This window comes from Ruditapes philippinarum, unplaced genomic scaffold, assembly GCF_026571515.1.
Source record: "Ruditapes philippinarum isolate M1 unplaced genomic scaffold, ASM2657151v2 ctg57_1_1_1_1, whole genome shotgun sequence".
Lineage (NCBI taxonomy): Eukaryota > Metazoa > Mollusca > Bivalvia > Venerida > Veneridae > Ruditapes > Ruditapes philippinarum.
This window is the reverse complement of record NW_026855294.1, coordinates 247,594-259,670: the sequence shown is the minus strand read 5'-3', so window position 1 is coordinate 259,670 and position 12,077 is coordinate 247,594. Positions and strand designations below refer to the sequence as shown.

Sequence of the window (12,077 nt, the reverse complement as noted above, 5' to 3'; positions counted from 1 at the left end):
ATGTGAACATTTTTTAAACTTAATTTTAAATTTAAAGTTTAAGATACAAATTAAACTGGGGGCCCCCAAAAAATGTTTATTTTAAAACCCCCCAAATTAGTGTTTTGGGAGATACAACCCCCTTTACTTAAACCATTTTATACACAAAATTTAAACACTATAAAAATTGGGGGAAAGGAAAAAAAAGGACCTTTAATTCACACACACACCCCAAAAACACCCCCAACAAGTATTTAAACAACGATCAAAATTTTTTTTTCTTTAAAAAAAAAGCCAAAAAATAAACTTTTAAAAAAACAAATCTTTTTTTAAAAAAAAAAAGGAAAACCCTTTTAAAGGGTTTTTTCCTTTTTTTTTTTAAAAAAGGTCTGTTTTAATTTTAAACCCTTTGTTGCTTGTCAAAGAAAGGGAATCATTTCCATGAAAAAATTCAAAGTTAAAAAAATAAAAAGGAAAATTTAAATTTAATTTTCCTTTTTGGAGGTAAAGATAATTTAAAAGGTCAAAGTAAAAAGTCTTTTTTTGGTCACTTTAAAGAATTGTTTTTGCCCACTTTATGAAAAAATTCCCGGGTACATAAAAAAAAGTTTTTAGTAAATTTTACCCAAATTAATAATTTGAGGGTTTCGGAACGGTCCGGGGCCCAATTTAAATGTAAAGGTTTTCAGTTTAACCTAAAAAAAAGGTCTTATCAAAAAGGGTTTTTTGTCAAAAAATTTTAAGAAGAAATCCATTTGTTTAAAAACCTTCCCAAGTTACGCCCAGTTATAAAAAAACCCAATAATAAAAATGAAAATTCAATAATTTTGATATTTAAAGGTCTTTACTTGAAGTCAAGGCCCAAGTTTTTTGAGTTTGAAAAAATTCTTTGAAAGTCCTGACCAAAAAATTTGAGGGGATGTTTCTAAAAAAATCAAGTTAACCATTTAAAAAAAATGAAAAAAATTGTACCAAAATAAAAAAAAAAGAAAATTTTCCCAAAAAATTTGGGCCCCTTTTAAACGGTCAATCCCATTTTAAAAGGTCAAGGTCACATCTAAATTTTAAAATTCAAAAAAAATTTTTTTGGAAAAAGGGTCTTGTTTTTTAAAGGGGTATTAAAAAAATCGGTAAAAATAAAAAAACAAAATTAGGGCCCCAATTTTAACCAAAAATTTAAATTTAACCTTTTGACGCCCAAGGTAAAATTCAAGGCCCAATTTTAAAAAACCTTTTAGAAGGTCTTTCCCCAAAAGGTTGTTTTTTAAAAGGTAAGAAAAAATTTTTCCAAAAATTTTAATTAATTAAAAAAATTTAAAAATTTCAATTAAAAACCGGGAAAATCATTTAAAAAAAATTAAAATGTTTAACAATTTAAAGGGTAAAATTCAATAAATTTAAGACTTACCCTTTAAAAAATTTATTGTGTTTTAATATAAAAGTCATCCATTCATTAAAAACAAAGGGGTTATTAACCCAATTAAAACCAAAAAAAAAGGGAAATTTTTCAAAAATTTTGGGACCCCCCTTAAGGGGGGGGTTTAAAGATCATTTATGGAAAAAAAGGCCCTATGGTCTGGAAAAAATTTAAAGGTTTACCCTTTTTTAAAATATTTTAAAAATTTTGTTAAAGGGGTTTGAAAGAAAAATCAAATTAAAAAAAAAAAGTTTTTTTGGCCACAAAATTAGAAACAGGAAGGCAATGAATGGCCCTTCTATCGCTCAGCCTAAATTGAAGGCTTAAATTCCAAATCCAGGATATTGGATTGTAACAGTATCCCCTTGAGTATTAATCAGGTTTTTTTTTTTTCCATATTTTTAGGCTAATGTGACCTAGGTTTTTTTTTGACCCCAGGTAAACCATATTTTCAAACAAGACCTTAAAGCCATATAGCCAACCCGCGTCTGACCAATTTCCAGGAAAATTCGACTGAAAAATAGTAGAATCTAAAGTGTATTAAAAAGGTTTTTTCGTTATTGGTTCTTTGTGACCTAGTTTTTGATCCCAAAAGGCCGAACTCCATATTCAAAACGTTGACCTTGAAATCATCAATAACAATCTTTCTGACCAAATTTCCAGGATAATTTTGATCAAGACAGTAGCCAACTAGAGGGTTAATAATGTTTTTTTCCACATTTAGTCTGTGTAAAATTTTTTTTTTTTGGACCCCAAAGTGCCCCCATAATTTTTAAAACCCTTTGACCTAGAAGTAACAAAAAAAAACTTTTCTGACCTTTTTTTCCAGGAAGGACTGAAAAAAAAGGGCCTTTAAGAGGGGGTTATAAAAAAGGTTTTTTTTAACTTTTTAAAAAAAATTTTTCGAACTGTTTTTTTAATTTTAAGCAAGGGTAAAAAACAATTATTTTAAAGGGAAGTTTTAAATGGGAAAAAACCCCAAAAGGAAAATAATTTTTGTATAGGGTTTTTGTGGTTTTTTTTTTCCTTTTTAAATGGGCAAATTTTTTTTTTGGTTTTTCTTTGGTAAAGGCTGGGATTTCAGCCCAAATTTATTTTTTTGGGAAGTTTTTGGTTTCAATACTGCCCAGGGATAAAATAAAGGCCCAAAAAAATAAACGGGTTGGGGTGGGGGAAGGAAAAAATAAAAGGGGTGCAAATAGGGGAAAAAGAAGGGGCGCCTAAGGTCCCCCTCCATCAGAAAAAGGATGAAAAGGGCCCTGTATGCCCCTTTACTTTGTTGGTGTATGTAAAAACCCAACTCAAAAGGGGAAAAATGTTTTAAAAGCCCCAAAACGATTCTAACATGGGTGCCCACGGAAAGCCTCTAAAAATATGTCTGCTTGGATTGAAAAATAAAAAAGGAAGGGTATTAAATTTTTTTAACCCCCCGTTACTTGAAGGTTTGTGACTTAAAAAACCTAAAAGTGGCCAGTTCAAAAATAAAACAAATTTTAAATAAAAAAAACTTTTTAAAAAAGTTTAACAAAACAAAGTTTGGTGATAAAATCCCCTTTTCCAAAAAGCCAAAAAGAAAGAAAAATTGTTTAAACTTTTTTCTTTTATTTTTTAGTTTAAAAGCGCCCCCAAAAAAACCGTGTCTTTCAAAAAAAATATGAGCAAATTCGTTTAAAAGATAGTCCCCCTACCCAAGGAATTTTGGGAAATGTTTACAATTTTTGGGGGGATCTTTCAGTAAAAAAAAGATGTTTAAATTTTTTTCTACTTTTAAGCTCTGTTGACCACTCAAAAGGGCGGGTCATCGAAAAATTAATTTTGAGCAAATTTTAAATGGGGGAGGGGAGTCAAAGGATCCCTTTTTTAAAAAAAGGACTTTGGGGGAAAGAAAATTTTGGGCCCGGGCCCCTTTTTCCAAGGATGTTTTTGGGTTGGGGCCCATTGACAAACGGGGTTAACGGAAAGCTTTCCCCCCTTTGTTTAAACTTAAAAAAACTCATTTAAAAAAACCTTTCGGGGTCGGGGGTGAGTTTAAAAAAGTGAGCTAAAAATGGTAGTTTGGGTTTAAAAAAAAATGTCATTTTTGGGTGGAAAACAAAAAAAGACCCGTAGCTAAATAAAAAAATTTTAAAATTTTCTTTTAAAAAAAGCTTTGCCAAAAACACAACACAGGAGTAAGAGCCCAAGAAAACTTCCCCCATATCAAATAATAAAAATTTTAAATACAAAATTTTTTAAAATGAAAAGGGGATATTAATTAAAAAATTTTTCCAGCGATTAAAAATTTGTCACCCCTTTAATAAATTGGTTTATCTTGAACTAAAACGGAAACAAACTCAAAGCAAAGGAAAAAACCAAATGCCAAAAACCCTTAAAATAAAATTCAATAAAATTTTTATTCACAGAAGTCTTTAAAATACACATGAAAGAAAAAGATAAAAAAGTGACATATAACACTTTAACAAAATTTCAACAAAAAAATTAAAATTTAAACTATTACATCCGAAAAATGGAAAAAAGGAAAAAAATACAAAATATAATAATATCATTTTTTACATGTACAAAATGCCACCCTGAAAAAAAGATCTCCGTGCATAATAAAATTAAAAAAGCACTGGAAAAAAGACTAAATAAATATATACAAGTATGTTGGATATTGGTCAAACTAAAAACTGAACAATTTTGACTGACCCAACATCGCACAAAAAAAACATTTTTACAATTATGTATGTTTTGTTTGTTTTAAATAATCCGACAATTACATGATTCCCAATCCAAGCACATGTTCGAGCAAACCCACTTGAAATTGTTATGTTAATTTCGTTTTTCAATTCAATCAGTTTCATTCCATGTATTTGAGGTAATTCAGTTTCGTTTTTTACCTCTACAAGTCGAATATACAATGATCGATTGATTTCGTGTCAAACTTTTCTTCTGAAATATCAGTTTCTAACACTAAACTGCTCTTGCTCGCTCCCACCTCTAAGAATCTTGGGAAAACATCTTCATACTCTTTCAGTTCCTTCTCTAAGTTTCTCCTCAACAGAAACAAATGCAGTTTTTCACCGCATTTTTCAGAAAATTCTAGATACTGAATTGGGTAACATCAGATGTTAGTTTCTTGATCTTCTCGGTCTGTAAAATATTCTCTTCATAATGGTTAAGCCTACTTGTCATAATTTCTCAAAATTACTTTTTCAAATTTGGCAAAGCTGTCATCTATTGACTTATTAAGATCTCTTAGCTTTTCTTGCAGGTCATTTTTTGAAGCTCTTATCGATTTTTGGTGGTTTGCTTCATGCTCAGTTAGATTTTCGAAACAATTGAATTTTGAAACATCCATTGCTTTGTCATCAAGTTTATACAGTTTATGTCTGGAAAGGCTTGTAATTTTCTTGTGTATTTTCACACAGCTTTCGCATACTTTCTCGGAGCACTCGTAACAGAAACTTTACTGCTTGGACATTTTGTTTCTTCTCGGAGACATGGCTCACCAGTTAAATCCTTCAGCTGACATATTTATTTTCACACTTGATCAAAAAACCGAAAGTAGATTCCGAATTTGTTCTTAAAAGCCCTCCATATCCTCATTTTCTCTCTGACAGAAAACACCAACTATACGTAGTACTGTCAGATGGAAAGTTAACGATTCAAATGTTTTGTGTAGAGCTATTCCATATCATGTAAATAAATTGTAAACATAGAACATCTATGCGAAACAAAACTAAATTTTTGTAAAAAAGACCCGAAATTTTTGACCAAAAATTAACACCCTTTGTCGGCATGGGAAATAATAAGATAAATAAATCTTTTAAAAATAAATTGGGGGTAAAAAACAAATTAAATGTCCTAGGGAAAGGGAGACACAAAAGGAAAACCGTGTAAAATATTTTAAAATTGGCTTTTTTTTTTTTTAAAATTCCTTTAAAATTTTTTTTAAAACAAAAATTATAAATTACTGTGAAACCCCATTTTTTATTGGGTGGGGGCAGAAATTTTCTTTTGGGTTTTATCAAAAAAAGGTTTCGGGGTTTTTCCCTTAAAATTTTGGGGAATTTTTCTTTTTTCCTTGTAAAAAAAAATAAAAAGGGAAAAGTAATTTTTCATTTAATCCTGCCCTTTTTTAAAACTTCCCCCCCGTGTATATTACACAGCTCTTGTCAATAAATCTAATCCTGGCCTCTGGCAGTAACACAATTACTGCCGATAATTGACTGCAATTAACACCTTTGTGTGACATGATATGCCCAACTCCATTATATGCCCCTATAATTCGCCAATGTTAAACATCGCATAAATTATAACGACATCTGCAAATTTTTAACCAGCCAGTAAAAAAGTTAACACCCCGAATTAGTCAAAACTACACACTACATCACATCGACTGTGTAAATTTATATGCATATAAGATTAATACCAGTAAATGGCTCAATACAGTTACATACATGTATGTGTGCATCTAGTGTAAAGACGACGGCTTCTTTGATATTTTTCGGAATAGCAGTCACACAAATACATATTGAAAAAAATATATTTAAATGGATCATATAAACACTAGTCGTTAAAAGTTTTATCGGGGATAATTAATGCACTTGGTTCCCATATTTACTCGATTATGTCACGTATTCTGGCTAACACAATCAAGTAGCCTACAACAAACAAACAAGTCCCCTGATGTTTACATGCGACGAACATTTGTGACAGCAAACTGAAGACATACAATCGATTTTTCTTTCAAGTTTCTTAAATATTGCAAAATTAAACTATTTATGGATTTAATTTGTCACTGACCAGATTATAATATACATTCATACCACAAATATCGGCCGGAAAAGCGCCGACGCATGTTGTGATATATGGAACAGAGACATGGTAAGAAGCGTTTGTTGGGATAAAATTTCGTCGGGTCTTAAATTCGTGGATTGACCTATCCACGAAAACCACGAAAATTCGTGCCCCACGAATAATGATGATTTCACAGTATTTATTATTATTTATTTATTATTTATATTATAAATTTATACATTCACTCGTAACTGCTTAAATACTTCCCTAAAACACAAAGACTATGCTTCTAATAAGCATGTACAAATATGCCAGAGTTTTTTACTTATTTTGTTTCGATTGTACATTTATTTTATTTAACAGCATCACTTTTGCATGGCCATTTGCCCGTGTAGCAAACATTCAAACGTGACTGATTCTGGATATTTTGAGGCACATACCAATAGTTCATTATAGTTAGAGTTAAAAGATACCTGTGCTGATTTTGATCACTTTATTTTCCAAAATACAGTAGATTTAGATTCCAGGGCACTAAATTTGAAAACAATAAGTCAGCATCAAATAATAACAAAACAAGATGAATTTGAACTGGAGAAAAATCCACCTCAAGTGACACTTGAAGAGTAATAACGGGAGCAATGGAACTTGTTTATTCTTAAATCTTTATGAGTTACCCAATACATAAATTGTATATGAATACAGCAAAATCCGAAATGCAATGTGACCTTTCAAGTGTAATTATTGAATTTATTTCAAAAGACACAAGATACCAACAATTAATGTAACCCAGCATGGGTGTTTGCCATTTTATTAGCACGTGACATTTTACTAGTTTTCTGGAGGGGGGGGGGGGTCACGAGATAAACACATTCTAGACTAATCTGGGACAGAGGACCATGACCCCAAAGCCGCCTCCACCCCTCAATATATATAAGACAAGTGGCTGGTGTATTTTACTTATAAAACAAACAGTGCATATCTTTGACCCTAACATACACTGAATATTCTCCTGCTAATAATCACCAAATTCACTTCTGTATATCAAATTTCTGATAGCAGTGCCTGTGCTACTTTCAATTTTTCAAATGTATCCGTGTCTTTCAAAAGAAAAGACCCTGAATGTATCAGGCTAAATATACATGTACCTTGAATAGAATTATGATAAGGTTAATTCATGACAGTATTCCCAAGCTTAAACTGATTAAATGATACTCAGCGTAATTACATTCTATGTTTTATTTTTTAGAATTATCCTTTAGGGAATAAAGCAGCAAGCTGAAGTTTTACTATGCTGTTTACACTTCACTTGATGTTATTAAAGAGGAAGTATCATCATCACGGAAAAATGCCAATGAGCTCAGAGATTTTTATCTAGGTTTACTGTATCCAGCAGAAGACTACAATTAAAGTGTATCCTTTGAATATTTGAAATGCCACATATTGTTATTGATGCTTTACAGTAAATTTTTACTTTATTTTCATGATTAAATTGGTCTTTGTACAGTACTTATTATTAGTGAAGATTTTATTTGAGTCTTTTTATAAAATTTTCTTCTTTGAAAGAATTCAAACAATAAGTTCAAGCAAACTATTGTGATTAATATGAAATGGTTAGTGCCAAATCTTAAAAATTTCATAATAATTAATTCAAGATGATGTAAGATTTAAACCTTAACATCAGTCAGATATCACCAGGATATGTTACAAATACAAAAATTAAATTTGTTATTGTTGTAGAATCATCTAACACAACTTTGCGGGACAATGAAATTAGAAGTGTAAGTGTTTATTTTTATCTGTAAGCAGCCTTCAAAGTTGATTTTATTTGTGCCTTTTATATAATTGTAGTCATGTGCAGTACATGTGAGTACTTACCTATTAATGGTACCAGAAAGTTTAGACAGTTTTTGATGGAGCATAAATTACACTATGTGTACAGTTTCCACTTGTTTACCTTCCATCTGTCCGTCCTTCCATCACATTTAATGGTTTCTCGTAGTACTTAATTTATTGAGTTAGACATTAGCTATGCTGTTATATTCCACGGACCTCTCCCCTGGGATAGGATTTCAGCCCAAATGAATCAAAGTCAAGGTCACTTTGCTTAAAAATAGATTTTCCTTAAAGTAATGCTTTGTCCTAGAGCTTTGTCAAGTACAGAATGGGGAGCATCCATCTTTGTTACCAATGTTAAAATTGTTGCTGTTATCTTTGGTTGGTTGGTTCTTCAGTCAGTCCTATAGCAACAGGGGTAATTACCAAAGATTTAAGAACTTGTAGAACTGACTGATCCATATTTGTAGATAAATTACGATAAATCTTTTATTTTAAAAAATCACAAGAACAATGAAATTGAAAAGCAATTAGCATACTGAAGAATAAGTTATAGTGTAATGTTACATGTGTGTGTAATTTTATTTTTGTAACTTTTTCAGATGTTCAGAAAGTTACACAATGCCCATGTTTGTTGTGTAATCCATTTTACATTCCTGGAGAGAATATCACTTCAAAGTAAGTAAAGTACATATTATAAATAACATAGATTCTAGAGTTCTAGATAATATTCAGAGTCATATAACTGTCATTTTTTTCTAAAGGGATTTCAATTAAACTTTCACAGAACTATTGTCACCAAGTTTTGCACATATCAAACATTAACTTACATTATTATTTTACTTAAGTTACTTTTTTATCACTTTTAATCTAGATACAAATAAATTATATACAATTACAAACTGCCCTAATATACAGTGGAACCTCTGCAGACTGGCCCTCTACAGAGTTATCACCTCTGTAGAGAAATAACCTCTGTTTAGCAATAACTTCTGTAGAGCAGTAACCTTTGTAGAGCAATTACTATTTCACAACAATAGTATCAGGTCTTCCAAAACTGAGACTTCACAATAAAGTAGAGCTGTCATTGATTCAGTAAAATGCATATTAACAATATATCAACATCGAATGTCAAATATCGGCGATACAATGATATATCGATTTTTACTTATCTATATTTCACCTTCTTACCTGTTTTCATTATTTCAGTAAAAAGAATGTTCTGTGCATAAAATTATGATGTTAATATTTTGTAAAATGCCCTCTGCATGTTTTTTTCTGACTATCCTATATGTCCTCACTCCTATGAAATATGTAAATTAACATAGGTTTCAACATGCCATTTTCACATGACCCAAGCTTTTGTTTATGTTTTGGATGACTTTTCTTCATTTCTAGACATTTTATTAATTTCTCAAGAATATTTATTTTTTCAAATCTGTATCAATAACCAATAAACAGAAAAATATCAACAATACATGGATATCACCTTCTATCGATGACAGCTCTACAATAAAGTTAACCTCTCTGGAGCAACATTTCTCAGCAAAAATCAATTTTTTTTGTCTCCCAAAACAGGTTGTACTGTACCTTTATTTTCTTTAACACAACATTCATCAAAGTAAACAAATGTAAAACATGTATATGTATCTAATTGAAATCAATCTCTGAATCATAAATACATGTTTGATATTATACTTTTTCAGGTCATTTAATAATACTGTGATATCCATGATGCAAGAATGATGAAATTGTGGAGATTATAGTTTGCCACCTCAGAATTTTTGCCACAACAGAATTGTTGATTGGAAACAAATAATATTAAACAACATTGTGTTGAATTTAGGAAAGCTTGAAACAGTCAGCTTAGTCAAATATAAACATTTTACCATCAATTGTTCTATAAGCATTATATTAATATGGAATTGTTACATTCTATTTGAAGGACCCTGCTTACAGTAAACCCTATTATTTTGTCTTTTACATAAATTTGCTGTATGGAGGATCCATGATATGTTGTTGCTGTTAACATTTTTGTGTCGCCTCTACGGAGTGCAATTTCATCCAAACTTTACAGGAATGATCAGTACCAAGTCTAGTTGTGCATATTGTCAGCATTTTCCGGTTCAATGATTTTTGTCAGAGTTATTAATGGCCCTTTAATAATTTTTATTTTTAAAGTTTGTCCGGACTACTTCTCTTATACCACTAATGCAATTTCAATGAAACTTTACAGGATTGATCTGCAGCTCAAGTCCTAATGCGCATATTGCACGGGTTTTCCGGTTGAATGATTTTTTGCAGAGATATGGCCCTTTAATAATTTTTATTTTTAAAGTTTGTCCGGACTACTTCTCTAATACCACTAATGCAATTTAACCAATTTTTGTGTCGCCTCTACGGAGTAGTGGCGACATAATTATAGGGATCAATTCTCAGTCGTCTGTCTGTCCGTCTGTCCGTCCGGCACAAAACTTGTCCAGACGACTCATAAACTACTGGTGCAATTTCATCCAAACTTTACAGGAATGATCAGTACCAAGTCTAGTTGTGCATATTATCAGCATTTTCCGGTTCAATGATTTTTGTCAGAGTTATGGCCCTTTAATAATTTTTATTTTTAAAGTTTGTCCGGACTACTTCTCTTATACCACTAATCCAATTTCAATGAAACTTTACAGAATTGATCTGTAGCTCAAGTCCTTGTGCATATTGCACGGGTTTTCCGGTTGAATGATTTTTGACCGAGTTTTGGCCCTTTGATAAAAGGTGTTTTTTTCCTGTGTGTTGCCAGATACACAAAAGCTTGTCCAGACTACTCCTCATAAACTACTGGTGCAATTTCATCCAAACTTTACAGGAATGATGAGTACCAAGTCTAGTTGTGCATATTGTCAGCATTTTCCGGTTCAATGATTTTTGTCAGAGTCATGGCCCTTTAATAATTTTTATTTTTAAAGTTTGTCCGGACTACTTTTCTTATACCACTTATCCAATTTCAATGAAACTTTACAGGATTGATCTGTAGCTCAAGTCCTTGCGCATATTGTACGGGTTTTCCGGTTGGATGATTTTTGGCCGAGTTATGGTCCTTTGATAAAATGGTGTTTTTTTCTGTGTGTTGCCATATACACAAAAGCTTGTCCGGACTACTCCTCATAAACTACTGGTTCAATTTCATCAAAACTTTACAGGAATGATCAGTACCAAGTCTAGTTGTGCATATTGTCAGTATTTTCCGGTTCAATGATTTTTGTCAGAGTCATGGCCCTTTAATAATTCTTATTTTTAAAGTTTGTCCGGACTACTTCTCTTATACCACTAATGCAATTTCAATGAAACTTTACAGGATTGATCTGTAGCTCAAGTCCTTGCGCCTATAGCACCAATTTTAATTATTTTTGGCCAAGTTATGGCCCTTTAATAAAAAGGTGTTTTTTCTGTGTGTTGCCAGATACACAAAAGCTTGTCCGGACTACTCATCATAAACTACTGGTGCAATTTTATCAAACTTTACAGGAATGATCAGTACCAAGTCTAGTTGTGCACTGTATGTCTGTCTGTCTGTCACAAAACTTGTCCTTACATGAAATTGGCCATCATGAGGCGACACATGTGATCACTGATCGCTCTTGTGTAATTATGTAAACTTAAAGTTTGGAGCAATATGATGGTATCTCCTTACTTATATAATAGGAGTTATAACATATCACACCTTAGTGCAGAAACAAGTTAAATCCTATTGGAATTTAATAGGAGATAACTATTTACTGCACTAAAAGGATGATGAATTATGATTATTTTGCACCAAGCTTGTAAATTATGCTGGTTAATAAACATATTAATAGAATGATTGGTGGTGAGAGTTCACCTAGTATGAAGAAAATTGTTTTGGAAACTTTAGTTTTAGCCAAGTGTCATCTTAATCCTGTTTATGCTAAATTTGTAACTCTCCTTTTGACCGATGCCAATAGCATTAGAAATGTTGATATGAATTTACAATATGTTGGCATACTGGTGTGTGTTTACACAACATTATGTGTAGACCAACTCCTAGAAGTGAATG

General features: G+C 31.5%; 1 protein-coding gene across 1 annotated transcript in view; it reads left to right on the top strand.

Moving 5' to 3' along the window:
- LOC132742800 (trafficking protein particle complex subunit 2-like protein) overlaps window positions 1-12,077 on the top strand; it is a 21,454-nt gene extending 9,377 nt beyond the window's left edge. The window contains exon 5 of the mRNA XM_060731280.1: window positions 9,718-12,077. Coding sequence (XP_060587263.1) covers window positions 9,718-9,757 — 40 coding nt within the window. The 3' untranslated portion in view covers window positions 9,758-12,077. The remainder of the gene's footprint in view (window positions 1-9,717) is intronic.